This window comes from Megascapheus bottae, chromosome 10, assembly GCF_031878675.1.
Source record: "Megascapheus bottae isolate mThoBot1 chromosome 10, mThoBot2.hap1, whole genome shotgun sequence".
Lineage (NCBI taxonomy): Eukaryota > Metazoa > Chordata > Mammalia > Rodentia > Geomyidae > Megascapheus > Megascapheus bottae.
The window spans coordinates 31,587,430-31,611,540 of NC_143518.1; the positions used below are offsets into that span (position 1 = coordinate 31,587,430).

The following is a 24,111-nucleotide window of genomic DNA, read 5'->3' on the forward strand; positions in this document are numbered from 1 at the left end:
AAAAAAAAAAAACTTACATGTTTCATTACATACTCTGGGGATCAACTAAGTGGTGTAAGTTCCAAATACTAAATGCATAAATTGGGGAAGATATTTATGTACCTTTTAGATAAAATGATGTCGGCTACATCTGTGTGTGTGTGTGTGTGTGTGTGTGTGTGTGTGTGTGTGTGATGCATTGTATTTGTCCAGTGAAATTTGTTAGCTGGATTCTGAAAAGACTCTACAAGTCTTCAGAATCTCCCTTGCTGATTCCCACTGTCTGACCTCTAACCTCCTGACTCTTACAGCCTAACCTGTCCCTATTGATTTCTACTTATGTATTTATTGATAGCTGAGTTATTATTCTCTGAATGCTTGCTATAATTTTTTTTGTCGGTTGTGGGGTTTGAACTTTGGGCCCGGGGACTGTCCCTGAGCTCTTCAGCTCAAAACTATCAGTCTACCACTTGAGTCACAGCGCTACTTCCATTTATCTGGTCGTTAATTGGAGATAAGAGTCTCATGGACTTTAGTGCCAAGGCTGACTTTGAACCGTGGTCCTCAGATGTCAGCCTCCTGAGTAGCTAGGATTACAGGTGTGAGCTACCAGTGCCCGGCTAAATGCTTGCATTTTTATAGTAAATATTTTAATAAAAATTGCTCATGTAGAACTAGGTCTTAAATATAATTTGGTAATTAAAAACTAAAAACATTATGCCATAGAGTCTTATCTTCAAATGAAAGCATATTTGGAAACTCAATATATATATTACATAAATACAGATTTAGTTACATGAAGCAAAGGCAACATGAAGTCTCAACTTTTACTCTCTCTGTCTCTGTCTGTCTGTCTGTCTGTCTGTCTGTCTGTCTCTCTCTCTCTCTCTCTCTCTCTCTCTCTCTCTCTCTCTCTCTCTCTCTCTCTCTCTCTCTCCCTCTCTCTCCCCTGGTCTTCCCACTCCTTCCCTTCCACCCTTGGAACCACTGATGAGGAAGTTCAGTTAGTGAGAGGACCTGATCAACATCCCCCAATATGGAAGGGGTAGAGGAGAGAGGTCAAGGCCTACTGCTCCTCTGACCAAAACCCTAGCTAGATGTAAGGATACTACGTGTAGGTTTACATCCCAGAGCTGAAGTGCTTACCCAAAGCCTGGCCCTTGATGGGATACTTAGAGCTGAAGACAGCTCTGAAATGTGGGACCCAATGTTCTGTGATGGCTCCAGAGGCATCCAGGAAGCCTTTTGCCCTTGGCTGAGTGTATTTAGCGCACACAAGCCAGTACATGTCTATCCCGTTGTCAGGGTGCAACAGCAGGTCAGACTACCTGCTGAATTCTGGCTCTGAAGTGCCTGTTTCAGCAGAGCTGCCTCTAATGGATGAGATAGCCAGGGTTGGGAAATGCTGGAGCCAGGCAGCTAATAGGTTTGTACTCTGCCTTCCATCCCCTCAGTCATTGTCTGAGCCCACACAAACCCCAAGCCAGCCAGAGACATAGTCAGAGGAGAGAACATTGATCCATCTGGTCTAGGCATTCTGTGCTATTATCATCTAATCTCATGAAGATAGGTATGCCTGACAGAAAAGGGCTACTGGTTCAGACCAGGGAGGAAGTACACAAAAGCCAATCTTCCCCCCACCCCACCCCTGCTCTCCCCCAAGGCCTCTGGTCAAGGCAGCCAGGCAAGAAGCCTATGTACAGAGAGGACTGAAGCTTTCCTGCTAAGCCCTGGACCCTCCCTCCCTCATTCCTTACCCTCACACTCTATCCCATTTCTCCCCCTACTCTTCAGAGGACACAGAGGTGGATGAAAGATGGCAAAGCAAGATCCTGAGATTCTAGCCAGTCAGACCTGGCACGGTACTTAACCTGTTTTCAGGGCAGGTGACCTAGCGTTGGTTGTCTCCTCCAATCTTTCCTGAGGCTTCTGCCATCTTTATGTCACCAAGGCAGAAATTCAAGAGCATTAATTCCTCATCTCTAAATTTCTAGTGGTTCTTGTCTCCCAAACTGAACCCATCCCGCTAGCTAGGGCACTGAGGTTCTAGCCACCTATCAATTTTATCTGCTACCACATTCCTGGGCTTCCCTCCAGGTCTTTGTACTCAAAACCTTTTACCCGTACCATTGATTAGCACATACAAATCCTTCCTCCCAGTGTGTGTGTGTGTGTGTGTGTGTGTGTGTGTGTGTGTGTGTGTGTGTGTGTGTTCCTAGGGCTTGAATTCAGGGCTGGGTACTGTCAGCTTTGGTGCTCAAGGCCAGCATTCTACTACATTAAACCAGAGCTCCCTTTCTAGCTTTTTGGTGTTAATTGAAGATGAGTCTCAGACTTTTCCTGCCTGGGCTGCCTTTGCACCATGACCCTCAAATCTAGGTAGCTAGGATTTCAGGTGTGAGCCAGAAGTTCCTGGCTCCTACCCATTTTTTGCAGGCTTTTAGGCCTTAACTCAAGTGCCACTTCCTTCAGAAAGTCTCCCCTGATTTCTCAATAAGTAATCTCTCTTTCTTAAATGATCCTAGCTGACATATATTCACCCTGCTTCCTCAAGGCTGGATCTGAGTCTTCTTCCTTTCAACACCTCTATAGTGTTTTTCAATGAACAAATGGCTAAACCAGTTAAAGCTCCACATAGGAAAACTACAGTGGGACTTTAGGACTGTTGTGAAGAATCAGTGAGCACTGAGTAAGCTTTCCCGGATGGATACATTGCCATAATTCCTCTTCTGGGGCCTCTAAGAGTTCACAACAGCAGGGGATGTCAGGCAAAAATGGTCTAAGTTCTCTAGAGATAGTAGTGGCCTCCTCCATGATCCTTCCCATGTTCTTTCTTGTCCCTCTGAGGATCTGGTCTGCTAGAGGGTTCTCACCATGGGCTTGTCAAACCTCAGTGTTCCTATTTTACAAGATGCATCCATGTGTTGATTTCTATTGTGTTGAGACAATCAGGAAAAGCTGTTGCCTAGAATTTATTCTGAAAGAATGCACACCACAAGCCAGTGCTTCTTTATCATGGCTGTATGTTAGTGAGATCTAGTGAACTAAAAAAGAACAAATCCCACTGTGAAGAGTCTTGCTCAATCTCTCTGAGAACCTCTCATCCTGAGCCCAGGTATCAAGTTTTCTTGAAGCTCTTAGACTTGTTGGCAGCGAAATTGGGATCCACTGTGGTACCCTAGAACAGAACAAAGCACTGGATGCAAGTCTTATGAGCCTTGTCATAGGCTCGTGTGCCTTAGCCATCACATGTGCTTTCAGCCATTGTGTGAATTATTTTGTGTGTGTGCGTGTGTGTATGTGTGTGTGAGAGAGAGGGGGGAGACTGATTTAAAAACAAGGGTGACACTCTACCACTTGAATGACACCTCCACTACTGGCTTTTTGCTAGTTAATTGCAGATAAGAGTCTTACAGACTTTTCTGCCCAGACTGGCTTCTAACCGTGATCTTTTGTTCTCATCTTCCCAAGAGTATGAGTGAAAGTGCGAGCCACCAGCACCCAGCTTGTCTCTCTCTTCTTTTTTTTTGTAGCCCTCACAGTATTTAACACAGAACCTCTGTCACCGCCCGTGCTCACTAAATGCTTGATTAGAAGGAATCCAAATCAAGTTCTATTGGTTTCTGTTTTTATAGCTGACTCAGTTAGTCCCAAAGACGTTGAATCAAGAGGAAACTTCTACCTTTGGTTCCGTTGGAGAATTACAAACGCTTGCTTGTTGAAAAGATTCATGATTCAAACAGCCCACAGAAAGGCCATGACCCTCCCCTCAGCCCTCTGAGGTTTATGGATGTCTCTTCTGGACACTTATACACTGCTTTCATTTGAATTTGCTTATAAGTGTTCTTAATTGGTGTGTGTGTTCCCACTGTCCAATGAGACAATAAGTCATGAGGAATAGAGACACATCTTCTAGGTTTTATATTCCCTTCCCAGAGCCTAGAATGTGCTATATCCCCATGGGCATGCAGAAGTATTTCTGATTGGATGACTGCCTCTGCTGGTTTTCTCTGGTGGAGGCAGAGCTGCAGCTTCTTGGGAGACACGAGGGTGAAGTGGAGGGTGGTCTGGAACTTGTAACCAGGGCTGTGGACCATTCCACCAGCTCCCCACCACTTCCTGGGCCCCTCATCAGAAAACAAAGCAGAACACAGTCTCTGGCTCTCCAGATTTCATGCTTTCATGGAAACATAATCTGTTCATTAAAAACAAGTTCCCAAATACTATCTGTTGCCTCTGCTCAATTCTTGGTGCTGCTGCAATTGATTTGGGCATTCAGTGGGCCTCTTAGAAAGACCAAGCCATGTCTATCTTTCTCTTCCATTTGATTGTATTCCTGCTGTACATTTTTATTTGCCTTTGGACCTCAGAGCCTGGCACGGGCCTGGGAACAGTCTATTGATTAATAAATGGATTTGTGGTTTTTGCTTGACTCGCTCAGTCCTGAGGGTTGTAGCTTCTCTTAGAGCACTGCTAAATTGATACTCAGTAGTTGTTAATTTTTTTTAAAAAACCAGGAATAGCTAACATTATCCTAGTTGTACCATTCTTGGATTACTAGCGCAAGTAAACCACATGAGTACAACAAATGAAAACAGACTAATAGAAGTGTGTTGCCATGCTAGGTTTAGTTTTAGCTCCTAGAAATGAGTTCATTCGTCTTGGGTACCTTTTTCCTTGCCTTAAAATCACATCACCAAGGGGCAAGTTTCAGGTCTTCTGTGCTTGGCGTCTACTTCTTGAAGTAGATCTTGTCTTTCTCAAGTGTACCCTCATTGCTGTAGGCCTGAGGGGTTGGGTTTACCCTGGTGATGTTTCACTGTGCTTTGTTTTTGTGTTACAGCTAAATGTGGTCAACAGTGTCGGCACCTCCGAGGATATCAAGCCCTTACCTGGGCTTCCTGGGCTTGGAAACATGAATTACCCATCCACCAGCCCTGGGTCTCTGGTGAAGCACATCTGTGCCATCTGTGGGGACAGATCCTCAGGTACAGGTCCCAGGATTAGAACTTACTCACTGCCCACTGGGTACGTGCTTAGTACTCAAGGACAGGAAAGTGTCCTTTAGGGTAGCCCACTCTGGACTCAGGGCTAAATTTTAGTTAGTGGGCTGATAACCTGCCGACATAATGAACCTAAAATATGATCTTTGGCTTCCAGGATTTGATTTACTGGATTGATATTTGACATTGCATGTATCCAGGAAAGAGAAGCTGCAGTGATGATTAAGTATCTCATATTAGATTTTCCTCAATTATTCATAAAATGTATTTAAAATGTTTTACTGTAAAGATGATGTACAGAAGAGTTACAGTTATATAAGTCAGGCAATGAGTACATTTCCTTTTGAACAATGTCTTCCACTCCCACTCACATGCATATCTATCTATCTATCTATCTATCTCTCTCTCTATATATATATAGTCCTGAATAAATATTTATGGAAAAAAACAACAAAAATGTGGGAGAATCACTAAGGTACAACGAAAAAGTAAAATTTGCCCATAATATCCCTAAGATAAACTATATTTCCTTTAACAACATGCTGGAATTTTAATACTCTTTTATGAGTACAAATACATTTTCACAGAATTATCTTCTTTCAGCTCTTTTGTTTTGACCCAAATCATTTCTTTTCTTTTTTTTTTTTTTGCCAGTCCTGGGCTTGAGGTCAGGGCCTGAGCATTGTCCTTGGACTTTCTCAAGGCTAGAACTCTACCACTTGAGCCTCAGCATCACTTCCGGCTTTTTCTATATATGTGGTACCAAGGAATCGAACCCGGGTCTTTGTGCATGCTAGGCAGGCACTTTAACCACTAGGCCAAACCCCCGGCCAGACCCAAATCATTTCTTTCTGGACCTCCTTCCCTTCCTCTCCATCTTTCCAGATACATAGGACTTATCCTCACAGGCAATGTTTTCTTGTTTTCACGAAGTCATTGCTAAATCTTGCCAGATCTTATCATAAGTGCCTAACAAAGCATGTTCTCTGCCATGATTAGTCTAGATGAAGATCTGATAGGGTCATTCATCTGCAGCAAAGCCATGAAATGACTGTGTCATATGTCTGACAAGTTGTCAGCGTCAAGTATTTCAGAGCTGAGACCATTAAGTTCTTTCGACTCAAGATAACAATTCCATATTTATCATCGTGGTAAATTCAGGAAATTATGTATCAACTCATTAGGTATAGGCCAGCTTCTCATCAGTCAGGATGTCTTTCACCACTGTTTTACCATTAAGTGGCTTCCTTTGAAATGTAAGCTCTGAGGTACAAATATTTACATTTGCTATTTCTCAGAGACATCAGTGCATTTTGCCATCAATCTAAATGAAACTGATTAAAAAGTCACGTCAAGTCTGTGCCTAAATTGGAACACATTTTATTCTATTAAAAAATCAGACCTAAATACATTTCATTTCAATAAACATAATTTTTTATGATCATATACACATTGCTATTGAGCCTTTGTGATCCTTTCCTAAGAATTTCTTCCTTGGGTCTCACTCTGTGAATATTTAGAGTCCTGTATAACTCTAAATACATTTTTAAAAGATCTTCTTACGTATTGTGTTCAGTTCTATAATTTCAATTAACTGAGCGTGGCTGCCTTGCATAGTTTTGAGAAGACTTCTGCTTAGAATACTGAGATTGATTCAGTCTCAGCGTGGAAAGGGTTAGAAGGGGTATGTTGGCATTAGTCATTCTTGCTTGGGGTAGTATCAGGCCATAAAGACAAGGCTAATTATTCTAGATCAAGAAAATTATGTTCTATCACATTTTACATACTATCTTAATATCAAGTATTATATTATGCTATAAAGCCATGTATTGACTTTATTCTTAAGTCAGGATATTGCTCATAATTTATAGTGAAGGACAGTAATTTTAGATGTGTTTCCTAAAATCTCTTCCTCAGTTTTAGAGAAACAGTCAGAGTTAGACATTTTTCTTGTTAGGTAATATATGATAAGAAAACATCTTTTTTAAAAAAAATTGTATACTCTTAACATTTTTTGTATGCCAGTACTGGGACTTAAGCTCCAGGTCTGTGTGGTGTTCTTTTGTTTTCTTTGCTCAAGACTGGTACTCTACCACTGGAGCTCCACTTCTAGTTTTTTGGTGGTTAGCAGGATCTAACAATCTCACAGACTTTCTTGCCTGGGCTATCTTCAAACTGCAGTCTTCAGATCTCAGCCTCCTGATTAGTTAGGATTATGGTATGAGCCACCAATATCTGGTTATATTAATACCTTAAATTGAGATAGGGCATTTGCTTAGGCCAAGTCTGAGAGTTGTCTTGATAACATGAGTGTAAATAAGGTCTTTGGTCAGGCACTCACTGAGGAACTCTCAAGAAGATGTGTATTTATGACCTTAGCTTAGTTCTTGTCATCCTTCCTTGCATTCCCTTGCTAATTATTATTTTCAGTCTGTACCAAGGCCCAGGACATGTACCTCTTTCCTGGGATATGTGTGTGGGGGTGGAGGAGTCAACAGGCTATTTTGAATGACATATCCAGAGAAACAGAACTACTTATAGAATTCTCTTTTCTTTTACCCAGGAAAGCACTATGGAGTGTACAGCTGCGAGGGCTGCAAAGGGTTCTTCAAGAGAACCATAAGGAAAGACCTGATCTACACCTGTCGGGATAATAAGGATTGCCTCATTGACAAGCGCCAACGCAACCGCTGCCAGTACTGTCGCTATCAGAAGTGCCTTGTCATGGGCATGAAGCGGGAAGGTAAGGCATCCATCAAATGCTGGGAGAGGGAGAGGCCTCATGTAAGGTTAGGATGGCTTGGGTACCAAGATTTCTGTTTCTGGAGCTCAGAAGGCAAGAAGGCCTCCAGACAGCAGCCTCCACACTGGGCCACATTCCTTTTTTGTCCTCCTCTCCCCAGTCACTAGGCACAAGTCTCAGAGTTGAGTCCCATACTCTGCTCTGCTAAGGGAATTGCCAGACTGGCCTTCTCCTCTCTAATTTTTGGTGTCTTTCTGTGGTTCCCTCCAGACCTGGCATTTGCAGGTCTGCCAACCTAGTCTTATTCGCATACACCATTCTTTTGCATTTCAGTGTTTGCATCTTTTAATTTATAGTGTAGCTAAATGGGGCTGCTGTAGCCTCTGAGAAAAACAAATCTGAAAGTGCTTTTTGTTCTGTCTTTAAAGATGGAAAAGCTGTTCCCTTACGTAACACAAATAAACTGAAATGGGTAGTAAATTAATTAGAAGACTTGAGCAGGTTAGTGGTTAGTGGTAAATCTTAATAGATTGCAGTGGAAGAAAGTCCTGTCCCTGAAAACAGAAAGGAGGGTTAAGTCAGCCCTGAGGCTCCTCAGGCATTCTTCCTGGGAAAACAGGGAGGTCATGGTGAGAACCAACAATGGGCAAGGTCATTGAGTTCCTGCTACGGGAGAATGTCACCCACAAAGAAGCATAGTGACTGAAGGATGGCCCAAAGAAAGAAAGAAAACTAGACCAGGGCATAAGCAAAAGGAAGAAGGGAAGGATGAGGAGGAGGAAGTGTTGTTGAAAGAGGAAAAAGTAGAGAAGCAAAAAGAGGTAGAGAAGGAAGTTAAGGAGGAGAAGGAGGACAGGTTGGAACTTCCAAAAATGACCAAGTCAGTGCTTGTTGACTACCTTGTACTTATGTCACATTTATCCTTGCAGGGGCCAATGATCTTGGAGGTTAGAATTTATACTATGAAATATTCCAAGTATGCTGGAAACTTTTTTTTTGTCTGGATAGAATTAATATCTCTCAGAACCTTCCCCATCATGATTGCCACAATACATGGTGTTAATGACCACACCATACATCCCTCATCAGCAAGCACATGGTGGATGCAAGGTTATATGTCTGTAATCCTGGCTATGAGGGAGAAGGGGCAGGGAAGAGGAGATCTAAGGATCACAGTTTGAAGCCAGCTGCAGCAGGGAAGTCTGTGAGACTCTTATCTCCAATTAACCAGTAAAAAGCCAGAAGTGATGGTGTGGCTCAAGTGGTAGAATGCTAACCTTGAGCATAAAACCTCAGGGACAGTGCCTATGTCCTGAGTTCAAACCCTAGTACCAGTACCAAAAACAAGAAACAAAACAATTTTTATTAAGCACAAAATGTTGAATTAAAGGAAGATACACGGCCTTGTTTAGAAACAGTTTTCTTTTTCCTTTAGCATATCTATTCCATTTGTAAAAATCTCAAACTGAATATTCCCCAGATCAGTTAGGGTCAAAGTAAACAATAGATCAAATGAATATTCTAGAAGAGGAGAAGGAGGAGGAGGAGGAGGAGGAGGAGGAGGAGGAGGGGGAGGGGGAGGAAGAGGAGGAGGGGGAGGGGGAGGAGCAGGAAGAACAAGAAGAAGGAGGAGGAAGAGAAGGGGGAGGAAGAGCAAGGAAAGAAGGAAGGAAGGAAGGAAGGAAGGAAGGAAGGAAGGAAGGAAGGAAGGAAGGAAAGAAGGAAGGGAGGGAGGGAGGGAGGGAGCAATATTTAATCAGCATCAGTGGTTCATACCTGTAGTCCTAGCTACACTGAAGGCTAAATTTGGAAAGATTGTGCTTTAAGGCCAGCCTGGATCTGAAAGTCCGAATGAGCCCTTCTCAACCAATATCTTATCATGGTGGCAGGCATCTGTTATTCTATCTACCACAGGAAGCATAAAATTGGCAGATCATGATCCAAAACCATGCCTAGAAAGGAGATCCTATCTCAAAATTAACCTGGTCAAAATAGGTTGGATGTGTTGTACAGTGGTAGAGAATCTTCTGAGTAAGCATGTGGTCCTGAGTTCAAATCTCAATAATACTAAACAAACTTTAGCCAAACAGGGATATGTGAAATGTAAGATTCTGGCATTTAAACCTTTTATTTGATGCCTGGATAGGAGGTTGGATTCAAGTTCTATTTCTATATGTTTTTAAAGAACATGGAGCACAGTAATGCCAAAAAGGCTGTGAAAATAAGAAAGGAACGCAGCACCGCCCTAATTTTTGGCCTTGATTTACAGAACCACGGGCTCTGTGTGGACTCCTCCTGAGGACAAAAATACACACAAAATTCTCAGACATATAATAATGAAGTCTAGAAGGTATCCCCATAGAAAGAGTTGGAATTGGGATAGGTTATGAATTAATAAGCTGGACACCAGGACTTTTTCAGGATACACAATTGACGTTTGTTCTTCTTTGATATCACACATCTACCTCCTTAAAGGAGAAACAGGGGTTCAGAGAGGCTGGAGGTCTGCCAAACTTTTTTTTTCTGGTCAGTCATGGGACTTGAACTCTGGGCCTGGACGTTGACTTTGAGCTTTTCAGCTTAAGGCTAGGGCTCTACCACTTGAGCCAAAGCATCACTTTCCAGTTTTGAGATGGTTAACTGGAGATAAGAATCTCATGGACTTTCTTGCCCAGGCTGGCTTTGAACCTTGACCCTCAGATTTCAGCCTTGTGAGTAGCTAGGATTACAGGTGTGAGCCACTGGCACCTGGCCCCTGCCAAAGTTTATCTAGCAAATGAATGGTAGTACTGGTACAGTACTGTGGCCCACTGCTCATTGTAGAGCTACTGTGTTAAGAGAAGAGAAAGGTTGTCGTTGAGACCATTTGTAAGCAGCACTGGCATCCTTAGGAGCCCTGTATGCTCATCATCATCATCATCATCATCATCATCATCATCATCATCATCATCAAAAGGGAAGGTGATGGACAAAGGAGTGACAGATGATTACATTTCTAACAGTGTTATCTCTTCCCTCATTTTCTCATAGTTCTTTTTTTCCCTCCTGATCCCCTTCCCCCACAAGTTGTGTAAGTTCATATTCAACATAGTGTCTAAAGAGTATCACTGCTTCATTAGTTCACCCTTTGTCCCAGCGTTTTTGTGCTACCCTCACATTTCCTTAAGCCAGATAAACTTACATATAAGGCAAAAGTATACAAATCAAAAACAGTAACAAAGGAGAAAACAAAACACTTTTGTTTCCTTTTCTTGGGTTCATTTGGATAAACATGTGATCATAGCTATTGAGCCTTTGTGATCCTCTCCTAAGAATAGCCTCCTTTGGTCTCACTGTGTGAATGTTGAGTCCTGTTTAATTTATCAGGTAATTTGTCTTTACTACCTGGATGGTCTTTGTTAACGTAACTAGAGCTCTGGAAGGAGCACAAGATATTTAAAGGTAGACTGGGGAGGCAGCCAGCCCCAGTCCATAGATCTACCCCACCCACTTTAGCTATTGGTCTGCAGCTGACTATCTAGATTATCTGTGGTGCAAAGTGTCCCAGAAAAGACTATGAAGTATGATAAGAAAATGTACTACGAAATACGATCATTTTTATAAAGAGTCAAGCATAACATGATACAGAAAGAGCTTTATGAATGTGTAAGCTATTGTAATACCTAGAAACACACCATAAACACCCATTACTTGACCAGATGCTATTTTAGACCACTAGCATGCTGGTATGCTGGATATATATTGTAGTCATAATCAGTAACAGATATGATTCTCCTCATTCATGACAGTAAGCTTTCTAGTAAAAAGAAAAAGTAAGTAGCCCATGTCCACTCTGCAAATGGCAAAGTATTAGAATCTAATTTCTTGAAGCCGAGATTATTTTCTTTGAAGGTTGAAGGTTATTTTTCTCAAGTTTGACAAGTCTGTAGAAGAAATTTAATACCACCACAAGAAACTTAACTTAGTTTGCTTCTCCTGTGTTTTGTTTTAAAGCAAGACAAATAGAACCCAATTAATTTACCTTTAATATTAGAAATTTATTTTTTGTGTACCAGTCCTAGAACTTGAACTCAGGGCCTGAGCACAGTCCCTGAACTTCTTTGTTGTTATTTGTTTTTTGTTGGTCATGGGGCTTGAACTCTGGGCCTGGGCACTATCTTTGAGCTCTTCAGCTCAAGGCTACTGCCCTACCCCTTGAGCCACAGCCCCACTTCTGGTTTTCTAGTGATTAATTAGAGATAAGAGTCTCTCAGCCTTTTTAGTGCCCCCGGCTGGCTTTGAACCATGATCCTCAGATCTCAGCCTTTTGAGTAGCTAGGATTATAGGCATGAGCCATCACATCCTGGGCTTTTGTGCTCAAGGATGGCATTTACCACTTTAGCCACAGTTCTACTTCTGGAATTTGTGGTTAATTGGAGATGAGTCAGATTTTCCTGTCCGGGCTGGCTTTCAACCAGACTCATGAATAGATAAGATTACAGGCATGAGCTATCAGCACCCAGCTTAGAACAACAATTTGAAAAAGGCTTCTTTGCCCCCCCAAACCCCCAGGTACCTGCCCTTTGCTCTTTTTTATCTCTTCCCTGTTCTTCCTTGTTTCCATGTTTTAGTACTCCCTTATTTTCTGCTTTCCTTTCTATTTTCCTTTCTTCCTTCCTATCTTCCTCAGATTCCCTCTACACAGTGTGTGGTGCTCTGGAGGATGGCAGTGGTAGTGTTTAGTCCCACCTTTCTTTGCTTTTGAGAGGTCAATACTGTCACTCACACAATTGCAATCCCAATCCACTGTGAAGCCCTGTGGCTTCACCCCCTCCCTCACCCGGAGAACAAGAGAAGTGTTTCACAGGTGTACTGCAGGTAGGAAGGGAGGGCAGTTGCTAGTGAAGGAGCTGTCACTGCCTTCCCATTTAGTCAGATGTTTCAATGAAATTCGCTCCATTCTTGGGTCATAAAAGCTATGCTCTAATGTTGAATTCTACTTACTGATGCTGTCCCTGAGCCAGAAATCATGGCTTCTAGATGATAGAAATGAGTCCAAAAGTAGGAAGGTGATCTTGAGGTCGGGGGCCTGCCTTTCATCCTAATATACAGACCCAAGGATTCTTCAAGCTAGAGTGAACCCTGAGGAAAACCTCAAAGTTTGGGGGAGGCCAACGTTATTGCAGCCTACAGCTTTGCCTGTGTGCCCTCCCCACTCTTCAGTCAGTGACTGACTCTGAAATGTCATCTAGATGACATCTCTCCACCCCTTCACTTACTAAATCCCCACAGCCGGCTCCCTGAAGATGTTCCCTGACAAGTTGGATCAGGCGATGCTGTGATGAGCTGGGACAGAAGGGGCAGACCTAATGGGACGTGCATACCAAGGTTGATACATAGGATCTGACAGAGGAAGCTTTTACAGCAATGTGCTTGTTCCCAAACTACTGTATGCTCACAGCTGATCTGAGGTCCCAGGAAGAACAAGGATGAAGGAGAATGTGGGAACAACAGGAGGTCTGGTTCTTCCGAAGACAGTTGAGAATCAGAGTGTATGAAACCTTAAAATGCAAACTTGGCACAGTCTCTATGATGCACTGGAAATGATAGGAGCCAAAGGGCCATGTCATTCTAGGGAGACATAAGCATATGGTTTTTCTTCTTTCATTGCTTATCATCACAGTATTCTGTGTTCAGTGCTATGATTATTCCATTTCACACTTGTGGAAATTGAGGCTTAGGTAGGTTCACTAAATTTCCCACACATGTCCAGGGCATTTTGGTAATATTTATGTGTCCTGTTATCTGTCAGCGGTACAAGAAGAAAGACAGAGGAGCCGGGAGCGAGCTGAGAGTGAGGCCGAATGTACCAGTGGTGGCCATGAAGACATGCCTGTGGAGAGGATTCTAGAAGCTGAACTTGCAGTGGAACCAAAGACAGAATCCTATGGAGACATGAACATGGAGAACTCAGTATGTGGTCTCAGATGGCCATCCATCTCCCATTTCCCTTGGCTGGGGCTGGAGATATGGGGTGGTGGGGAGTGTATAGAGTCCTAGAATCTGTCTCTCACCATTGTCTGTTCCATTTTATTCAGACAAATGACCCTGTTACCAACATATGCCATGCTGCTGACAAGCAGCTTTTCACGCTTGTTGAATGGGCCAAGCGCATTCCTCATTTCTCTGATCTTACGTTGGAGGACCAGGTCATACTGCTCCGGGCAGGTAAACCAGGCCAGGCTTCCTTTGTTTGTGGGACTGTCCCCTGGGCAGCCATTTTGACGTTACCCTTGGGATTCTACACTAAGCAGTCAAATGGAGCTACTACCCACCCAAACTGTGTTGCGTGTTAATGATGCGTGTTAAGTTTTTATTCTATTTTTATTATCTCTTAAGTTTGGATGGTCTCGCCCCGCCCCCCCCACATACACAATATCTTTCCTTGCCAAATAAACCCTTGTTTTGTTCATGGAGGAGTGGAATTCTTTCCATCTAAACACTATAATTTTATAATTTGCGTTGAATTTTCAAAGGCTTTTTAAATAATTTTCATTGAAGATAATATGAAGCAGTACCTTGTTACCATAATGAAATTGGCAAATGGAGAGAGAGTTCCATCTCACTGGTAAGATAAGGAAGTCAGAGGCTAGCTCAGGCTTACCTTATAGGGATTTGGAGATCTGTTTGTATTTTAAGATTGTATGTACTACCTCCTCTCTTGCCTCACATTTCTGGGCCACTATGCAGTCTGTTGATATCTGCCATATCTCCTCTTCATCACAGAACCATTGGGGAAAGTTCACGAAGACTGGCAGAGCACTGGGAACCAGTTCCCTCACTTATTCCTGGTAGCTAATGAGTCGACTGGATATGACTGAAAGCCGTTTGCTGTGCTGGGAGTTAGTAGATAACACCATAGAAAGGAAGCTAGGTTGTCAGGTCCTAGAGACACAGCTTCAGAGAGTATTCACTTATCCACCATGGCAGCTCACATCGTCTCTATTTGCTAGCAAAGTTTCAATCTATGTTTGTTGACTGGTGGGGGGAACAGATCCTTGTCCTCAAGCTGTTATTCTGTATCAGAGACACTGGAGGATGGATAGAACCATAAAGTCATGAACTAAGGTGTTATCCGCCTTAGAGTTCACATTCTGCCTTGATTTCCAACATACATCGGGTGGAGATTCATGAAGGAAGAATGAGGTGGGTGGCTCCCTCAAGGCCTGCTCTCTCCGTTCACAGGGTGGAATGAGCTGCTTATTGCCTCCTTTTCCCACCGCTCGGTCTCCGTGCAGGATGGCATCCTGCTGGCCACAGGTCTCCATGTCCACCGAAGCAGTGCTCACAGTGCTGGAGTGGGCTCCATCTTTGACAGGTATCTCCAGTGTGTGTGTGTGTGTGTGTGTGTGTGTGTGTGTGTGTGTGTGTGTGTGTGTGAATTCATGTGTGGGCCATTGGATGTACCTGTGAGTAAGACTGGGATGGAGGACAGGCTGCTTAAACTGGTGCATATGACTTCCTAGAAATCCTTACATGAGCGGGGGAAAAGATAGACTTGAGGTAGAAGAGAGGGATTAAAAGGAAGACTGAGATTACCAAAAAATGGATATCGTCAGAGGCTAGTATAACTGGTGGGAAGAGGGAAGAGCCTGTTTCCAAAGAGGAGCCGAGTGGTTTGGCATCGTGTAGTAAACTGGGGATGGGGAAATGAAATGCTTGTCCTGGGGGACAAGGATGAGATGAGGGTTCCTCTGTGTCTTCAAGAGGTTGAGCCAAGAAGGTTGAGGTTTAGAGTGGAGTCCGTAAATTCTCAGGGGAGGCCTACAGCAGGACCAGACCCCTTCAACTAAACAGTGACACCTGGACAGAGATTCCATGCTTTCATTGGTGCCAAAGGAAAAGGGAGAGCTGAGAAAGTTAGAAATAACTTCTGTCCAAAGCCCAGGCCTCAGGACTGCTTTCCTCCTCCATCATAGGTGGTCCTTTGGGGGTCACATTCATGACCAAGTAAAGGAGTGTCTACTTCTGTTTTTTTCTCAACCAGGTTTCAACATGGTCTTTAGAATTTGCCCTTTCATTGAATGTGTATCCTTGTGGTTCTTGTAGATTTTCAGTACTTGCCTTGAATTGTCTGTTACATTTCTCATTTCCATGTCTTCAAGATGCCATTTGTCTCCTGCATGCAGTGCATTGCTCCCTCCTTACTGTGCCCTTGAACTTGGCTCGTGGCAGTTGTTTCACTGGGCTTTGTCCCTGTCTCTGTCCCTGTTTCTTTCGTCAAACTGCAAGCTCCTCAAGGCGAGGCCTGCATCTTATTTCTGTCTGCATCCCTTATACCTGATGCCCCATCTAGAAAATAGGGCAGTTCTATAGCAAGTGTCAGCAGAATTCATTTGAGGGTACATTGCTTGAAATTTATGCTTCTCTCACTATGTGTCCTTGTTTCTTGCAAACAGAGTTCTAACTGAACTGGTTTCCAAAATGAAAGACATGCAGATGGATAAGTCAGAGTTGGGCTGCCTGCGAGCCATCGTGCTGTTTAACCCAGGTGATTTTGTTTAATCCCCGTGACTGTTTATCTCTCCTCTGAACTTAGCCTTCAGGGTTCAGACATTACTATTATTATTGTTGTTGTTGTTATTTGGTGTCTTGCTTGGCTGAGAGATAGGGCAATTGCAAGCAATACCAGAAATTCAGAAGAGACTGCTCTTTATTTTTGGTGTAACGTCACACTTCCAGGCGAATGCTCTACCCCTGAAGCCACACTTCCAGCCCCAAATGTCTATGTGTAATGGCCTTTACTTCAGAGTGATCTTGAAAAGTGTCTGAGCTGGGCATGAAGTATACACATTTGGAAGCAGCTGGGGAAGAGGAGAAGCAATAGTGAGCACCAGTGGTAGTGAAGGAGGTAGGAAGAAGCGGTCAGATGCTGGGTATTTTTCTTGGCAAAGCCACAGGGATCTGATAATGGATCTGCTAATGGATGTAGGATGTGAAAGAAAGGCAGGGGTCAAATGTAACTCAGGATTGTTTTGTGTTCCTGAAACATTGGGCAACTGGAGTTTTCATTTACTGAGACTGGGAAAACTCCAGGCAAAGCAAGTTCTGACAGTGGGTGAATGAATCATGATACTGTGTTTGGACAAAACTCAGAGATGGTAGCTACTCAGATATAGAACTAGCAGTAGGGGCTTCATGGGAGAAGTTAGGAGCATAGATAGATAGGAGCCGTATCCTCGGCCTGGCATGGAAGTTCATGAGCATGGGGTAAGGTCACCTGAGGAGAAAGTAAGGATGACAGAGAAGAGGGCAGGAACTGAACCGGGCCATGCTGACTCTTGAAGTCAGAGGGACAAGACATGTTGCAAAGGCGCTTGAGAGGGAGGTCTTCAGTAGACAAAGGAGACTAGAGAGGGGCATCCTAGAGGTTCTGGGGGAGATGGATTTCAAGGAGAAGTGATTGGCTTCATCAGATATGGATCAGAAAGGTGAGTCTTCAGAACTAGAGGATAACTTGTGCCCATACCACCTCTTCTGAAGGAAGGAGGTTGTCCAGTCCCTGATGCAGGGTATGTATGGATTTAGTCTTTGTGGCCATTTCGTCACACAGCCCATGCTTAGCACAAAGGAGGCACTGAGGAAATGTGTGAAAAAAAGTACTTTCAGACCACCCTGAATAAAATAAAACTCCCCCACCCCCACACTTGGAGACACTGGCAGTACACTTGACTATCAGCAATGAGAAAGCATTACTTTACAAGATGACGGAGTCAAAGGGCGGCCAACAGACACAAATGACCAGCTTGATTTCACCATTGTCTCCAGTCAGATCTCTCCTAACTCCATAAGAGGGGGCCAGTGTGGAGGGGATATTCATGGAGGGGGTCCCACTGGGATGCCAACCAGAGATGAAATCTTTTTCAGATGCCAAGGGTTTATCCAACCCTTTGGAGGTGGAGACACTGCGGGAGAAGGTTTACGCCACCCTGGAAGCCTACACCAAGCAGAAGTATCCAGAACAACCAGGCAGGTGAGAAAGTGCTTTGGGAATGGTAGTAACAGCTAAAATGACTCCTCTCTGTTACTGAGCCTTCTGTGCAACAATAGGTGTTTCTAGATGAGACGTAGATCTCTACAAACAAACCAATAGCCAATAGCTTACATCTGATATCCCAGCAATCTCAGGAGGCTGAGATCTGAGTATTGAGATCCCAAACCAGTCTGGGCAGAAAAGTATGTGATACTTTTATTTCCAAGAAGCTAGAGAGGAAGTGTGGCTCAAGTGGTAAACCACCAGCATTGAGCAAAGAAGCAAAGCTAGGGTATAAGGGCCTGAGTTCAAGCCCCACTACTACACACACACACACACACACACACACACACACACACATACACACACGCACGCGCACACACACACACGCACACCAAGAATACTAGCTCCATGAAGCTAGGGATATTTTCAATATCCCAGCATAACCACTTGAGTCCAGTAACCCCTGAACCCGTGGACTTGCAGTCAGTATCCCCTGGAATCTTCAGACTCACATCCAATTAGTTGTTTCTGTTGCCAGCAGTCAAACACAATTTGAAAACATTAGAGAATTCTAGAAATAAATAATTCATCAGTTTTAAATGACTTTGAATTACATTAATTGTTGTAAATGTTTCATTTAAAAAATACTTGCTTGTTGCTGCTATTCATCTCTTACTGTGTCTAATTTATAAATTAAACTTTATCTTAGGTATAGATATGCATATATAAATATATATGAAAACATTCATATGAGTTATTCAGGAGGATACAGTGATCTTGGAATGTATTCTCTGCAGATAAATGTGGGGGGGGGCTCTATATTATGCAACTCTAAATATTAGGCAGACCAGCAGTCAATGTGGGAGTTATTCTCCACTCTAACAAGCAACAGAGGCTTAGTGAGAAGCAGCGACCCATGTAAGAAGGTAGACCAGGTCTGTGGTAGAGCTGAACTGTGGACCAGGCCAGGTATGATTTCAAAAAGCAATGTGCTACGACTACATTGCTGTCATGGTGTAGCCCACGGAAACCCCATGCAGTAGAACAGGCTTTGGGAGATAGGAGATCCCTAGGGGTCTGTCTCTGGTGATTTTACAATCTAGGTATTCCTGAGTCATTCATATATATATATATATATATATATATATATATATATATATATATATATAGTTGCTTTTCTTTTAGTTTTAAAAAATCTTTAAGTAATTGCACAAAGGAGTTGCCATTGAACAAAGTAGTTTATGAATACAATGCATCTTGATCAATGTCACCCCCTTTCAACATTCTCCCCCATCCCTCCCCTACCCACCCCTTCCTCAGTATTCTTGATTTTGTAGGATGTATATTGAATTTTTGACTACAGTGTCACTTATCTACCACTTTCCCTGGACCCCACCCCGCCTCTTTCAAGTATTTGCCTCCTGGTATTTGTTTTCTTCCAAGTTGAACTAAACAAAAGATCTAGCTAAAGGCCCTAGTGAAAATGATAATCTCCAATCTCAGAAGAACTAGAAGTAAAACTAAAAAGACCATTTGTTTTTTGTCTCTTAGGATTAATTTTACAGCACATGGCTGACCCAATTCTCAGTGGTTTTTACAAATTCCTTTTTTATTTTTAAAAATTTTATTTTATTCCTCTGTGATGTCTAAATTCCGTTTAGCTATTTGTCCTGGATCACAAATCAATGTAGTGGAAAGAAGCGGGGCTGTGCTGGAGCCTGGAAGGAAATCTGAGTGGAGTGGTTTCAGTTCTTTGGTACAGTGAATGAGTAAGCAGGTTACTGCATTAGAGGCAAAGCTGTAATAATACACCTACCAAAAGTCAGTAATTTAGCACAATTGGAGGTTTTCTTTCTTGTTCACTAATTTGGGTGGGCAGTCGTTTTCAAGGGACATAGGCTCCTTCCTTTTTGTAGTCCTGTCAAGACCCAGAGCCACACTGAGGTTTGCATCCAGGTAGTGGTAGGGGAAAAGGAGGAGGAGCAGACAGGACACTGTGGGAGGGCAGCATGGGTCATAAAAGCCCTCATCTTCTCACTCACTCCCATTGGCTGAAGCGTAGTCACATGGTCCAGCTAGCTGCAGGTATTGTGCCTTTGAGGTCAAGCAGGAAGAAGCCAGGGGATCTCAGAGACTCTTTCACCTGCACCAGGAGTCGGGCCTATGGAAAGCAGTACCCCGTACCTGAAAGTCCTTGTTCGGTTATTTTCTTTGGAATCCAGCTTTAAAACAACATGAGATGTGTTTCTAGGGCACATATTGTGAGGACTGCCTACAGTCCTTTTTCTGGAATTGTGGCTGTAGGTCCTTGTTATTAATCTTTAAATAAAAACTCAGTGTGCTTGCCAATGGATGTGGCTCAGTGGTAAAGAAATTCTCTACTGTGTATGTGTTCCAGGGTCCGATCTTCAGAAAGGCAAAACAAAAACTAAAGCAACAATCCCTCCCCTGCTCCCCATTTAAAAATCAGATAGTAGATTTTGATAATAAATATTTTGGTATATTTTGTTCTAGTTTCATGTTTGTCTATGTAAATATATGTGCATATATGTGTGTATATATTGCATATATGCATATAAGTATGTATTCACATGTATGGAATTACATAATTTGATGTATTTTTCTCCTTTAAACATTCAAATAATTTTATTCAAAACACATGATTCTTTTCAATAGTTTGGCAAAGTTTTGCAAGGTGGATTTATTGTTATGTATTCAGTCATTGCCCTGTGATTAACCTATAGGCTGTTTCTGCTCTTCCTGAAGAAGGCTGGTAGAACCCTGGCCACCTCCTGAAACTGGGTAGAGATGCCAGCCCCTGTTGCTGAAGTTCAGGGCAGTGACAGAGGCTGTGTCCTACACGCATTTCTTATAAACAGGGCAGGGAAATGCATTTTCTTTGTTTTTGCTTTTGCTCGAAATTAAAACCAAATGCTTTACTATAATTACACCCCATGTACCGTAGGTCCACCCCCTGTGCCCTATCCCTGGGCTTGTCTAGCACAGCATGGACAGAAGGTGATTACTGTGTCTCAAGTTTGTGGAGGCTCAAAGGCATGTCACTTGGCTCAGTCAGAAAAGTCAGTGTGCAAAAGGCTGCTCACCTCTGGTTTGCAGAAAAGGGTTGTAGTGAATCCTGACACTGCCAGGTGAAGCCACTTTTCTCAGTGGTGGAGTGCTGCCACTTGGTGGAAATTTTCTGGAAGTGCAATTCATGGTGCCAATCTCTTTTTTAAAAAAATTTTTAAGAAATCAAAACTCATCAGGGTGTACAATACACACACACACACACACACACACACACACACACACACACACACACTTTTTTAAATTTATTTTTTCTCATATATTCTTATTGCAATGAATTGACGGGCTATAGTTATATTCACTGGATAGAAGGTGAATTACTTCACAAACATTGATACCCCTTCTCATGTTTTTGTCCCCATTTACCTCCCCACACCCCCTCCCCTCATCTTGTTTTCCCCCTTCCCTTTGCTCTTTCAAATAAACAAATAAATGTATATACAATATACCAGATAACAAGGTAAGATACTGTGTCAATATGAGAATAACCAAGGGACAACAAAAGAGATGAGAAATAACATAGTACATTAAGAACAACAATAACACATTATATAGTTCTTGTTTCCATTTCCTGGAGGTCCTTTTATTTAGCCTCATCCTATATGGCCTTATGTATCTAAGTTTTTTGTAATCCTCTGCTAGGAGAGTCCTAGGTTTGTTCTAATTATGACAAAGGAGGGAAACCATTGAGCCTGTGTTTCTTTGGGTCTGGCTTACCTCACCTAATATGATTTTTTCCAAGTCTTTCCATTTCCTTACAAATGGGGCAATGTCATTCTGTCATTCTTTCTGATGGTAGCATAAAATTCCACACACACACACACACACACACACACACACACACACACACACACACACTTGCACACAGAACAAACACCTTCAAAGGCCATGAGTCCCCCTCACAGCCAGCAACAGAACAAGGAATGGCAGCTCCATGACTATGCATATTAATGGATGCTCTCTTCCCTATTAGCCCTGATCTTAACTCAAACCCAGGACAGGCAGCATAGAGATGGGCACATTTAGTTCTCTAGCATTTTGCACTTAGAAGAGTAAAATTAAAATCTTTTCCCTGCAGGTTTGCCAAGCTGCTGCTGCGCCTCCCAGCCCTGCGCTCCATTGGTCTGAAATGCCTGGAGCACCTGTTCTTCTTCAAGCTCATTGGAGACACTCCCATCGATACCTTCCTCATGGAGATGCTGGAGACCCCGCTGCAGATCACCTGAACTCCACCAGGCACAGCCTCGCTGCTCGGGATGTCCCCTGCAGACACATGTGGAGTCTACCCTGCCTCTCCCTTCACCTCCCGTCCACACCTCCTCTGTTCCTGAAATGTGATGCTCATAATAAAGCCAATCTTTCTACATGGGAGACTTTTATAGGTGGAGTTTTGTATAGATGGGAAAGGTCATCCTTCTTTGCTCTCTGTAGGGGCTGAGGTCTTTCTTTAAGTTCGTGGGCAAAGTCACCAAGTCTCTGTACATATCACTGGGTTAAATTATTTTTTCACTTGTCACGGAAAAGCAAACAAACAGAAAATAAAAGAATAAATGTGCTATTGGCACTGTTTGGAGCACCGGATGTGTTATTGTCTTGCTGTGAAGTTCCTTGGGTGGTGGGAAAGAGCAGAAGGCTGCAGGAGGGGCCGGGTCCACCACCCAGGAGACAGTGCACCCGGTGCAATAGCCTGGGTTTCAGCTGGGCTACAGAGGTGTGGGCTAAGTTGTGTAGGGGCTGGCACAGCCAACTTCACCTTCTACAGTCCCCTGGAGCTCTCTGGGGAAACCAGGAAGAGATTGCCTTTCAGAGGCAACTTGGATTCTTCTTTTCCTCTTTTCCTTCCCTTCTTAAGAATAATGGACAGAAGGAGCCTTGGTCTGATTGGGGGTAACTGAGTATCAGGCCAAAAAAATAAATAGAACACATCTTGAAGAAAGAAGTTGGTAGAAGGTCCTGGGAGTTGGTGGAAGATGGTTACAAAGGAGTAGGTTCTCTGTCATTAACCAGCAAGGTAGCAAAAAGACTAAAACACCTGAGTTTATTTCCCAGCATTACCAAGCCTGTTTTTGTAAAGGAAATGTCCATCTGCCAGCTTGCCGCAGAAGCTCTCCACAGTTACCTTGCGGTTGCTAATAATAAAGCTAATAATAAATACAGCGAGCTCCTTGAAGGAAGAGGCTGTCCTTCTACTACTAGCCTTTGTGGCCCATTGTTTCTAAGGCACTATTCTACCATAGGCAGAAGTAGGGATTAGGGTGTCTGTCTGTTCTGACGATTTACAGAGCCATGTGAATGTCCATCCTGAACCACTGTTGATGGCAATTCTCCTTTCCTTCACTGCCAACAGAACCTAGTCCAGCACCGGGGGCACAGTGAGCACTTGAGGATGTGTATTGTTGCCCTGGCCTCCACATATCTGAAGAGAATACTCTCGTGGTATTTTGGATGGCAGCAGCCTCATCCTCCATCAACAATCTGACCCCTCAGAAATTGTCAGGCTTATTCTTTTGATTCTATCCTTCAACCTGGCATTGTGGTGCATGAGCCACAAGCAGAGAATTCCAAGTTCAAGTCCAGCCGGGGATACATAGTAAAACCCAGTTTGGGGATAGGAAATCCATTTATCAGCAGTTGCACAATTATAGACTTGTTGAGGGATCCCTGAGTCTGGGAACAGAAACAATAAAGGCAACCTTAATTTTGTTTCTTTCCATTGGTATCTGCAATTGCTGTGACTCAATGAATATGGTTGGATTACAACTTCCCCATGTGCCTCCTGACCTCTGTCCTGCCAGCACCGGTCACCTAACACATTCAGCTGCGTTGGATCTAACGGGGGCCTGCTTCCCACCACTGAGAGAACCTGAATCCCTTTCAGATCTTTGTTCTTGAACCCAAATACTTGCTTGCAGCACAGTTCAGGTTGACTGAGGCCTCCCAGGCTCCCCCAGAATTGCCTCCAGAGACTTTCCAAGAAGCCAGGCTGGCCTGTCCTCCCAGGTTGGTCCCATGACATCAGGGGCCCAAAGACCACTGAAACTGGCTCCCTTACACCTCAAGGTGAGCAACACCTCAAGGTGAGATGCACAGCCCAAGCTAGCATGGGTTTGCTGGACCCTGGCAGCCTGGCTGGCTTCCAGGCCAGCACCGCTGAAGCAAAGGCCTTTCTCATTCAGTGCACCTCACTCCAGGCAGAGTGATACCTGAATCCCACAGCCTGAGAGCACCCAGCTGACTTACACGGGAAAACTGAAAGGGGCCAGATTCATCTTCAGTGTTCTTG

General features: G+C 43.4%; 1 protein-coding gene across 20 annotated transcripts in view; it reads left to right on the forward strand.

Annotated features, from left to right (window-relative positions):
• The window catches only part of Rxrg (retinoid X receptor gamma), a 181,924-nt gene extending 159,528 nt beyond the window's left edge, over nt 1-22,396 (forward strand). For 19 of the 20 annotated variants that reach the window (XM_090340565.1, XM_090340556.1, XM_090340554.1 and 16 more), the window contains 7 exons: nt 4,823-4,967; nt 7,546-7,725; nt 13,518-13,678; nt 13,804-13,933; nt 14,951-15,083; nt 17,633-17,738; nt 21,907-22,396. In XM_090340565.1, coding sequence (XP_090196691.1) covers nt 4,823-4,967; nt 7,546-7,725; nt 13,518-13,678; nt 13,804-13,933; nt 14,951-15,083; nt 17,633-17,738; nt 21,907-22,266 — 1,215 coding nt within the window. In that variant the 3' untranslated portion in view covers nt 22,267-22,396. Of the gene's footprint in view, nt 1-4,822; nt 4,968-7,545; nt 7,726-13,517; nt 13,679-13,803; nt 13,934-14,950; nt 15,084-16,164; nt 16,257-17,632; nt 17,739-21,906 lie in introns of all 20 variants that reach the window. The other variant, XM_090340571.1, reaches the window with a different exon arrangement.
• Nucleotides 22,397-24,111: the final 1,715 nt, after the last annotated feature.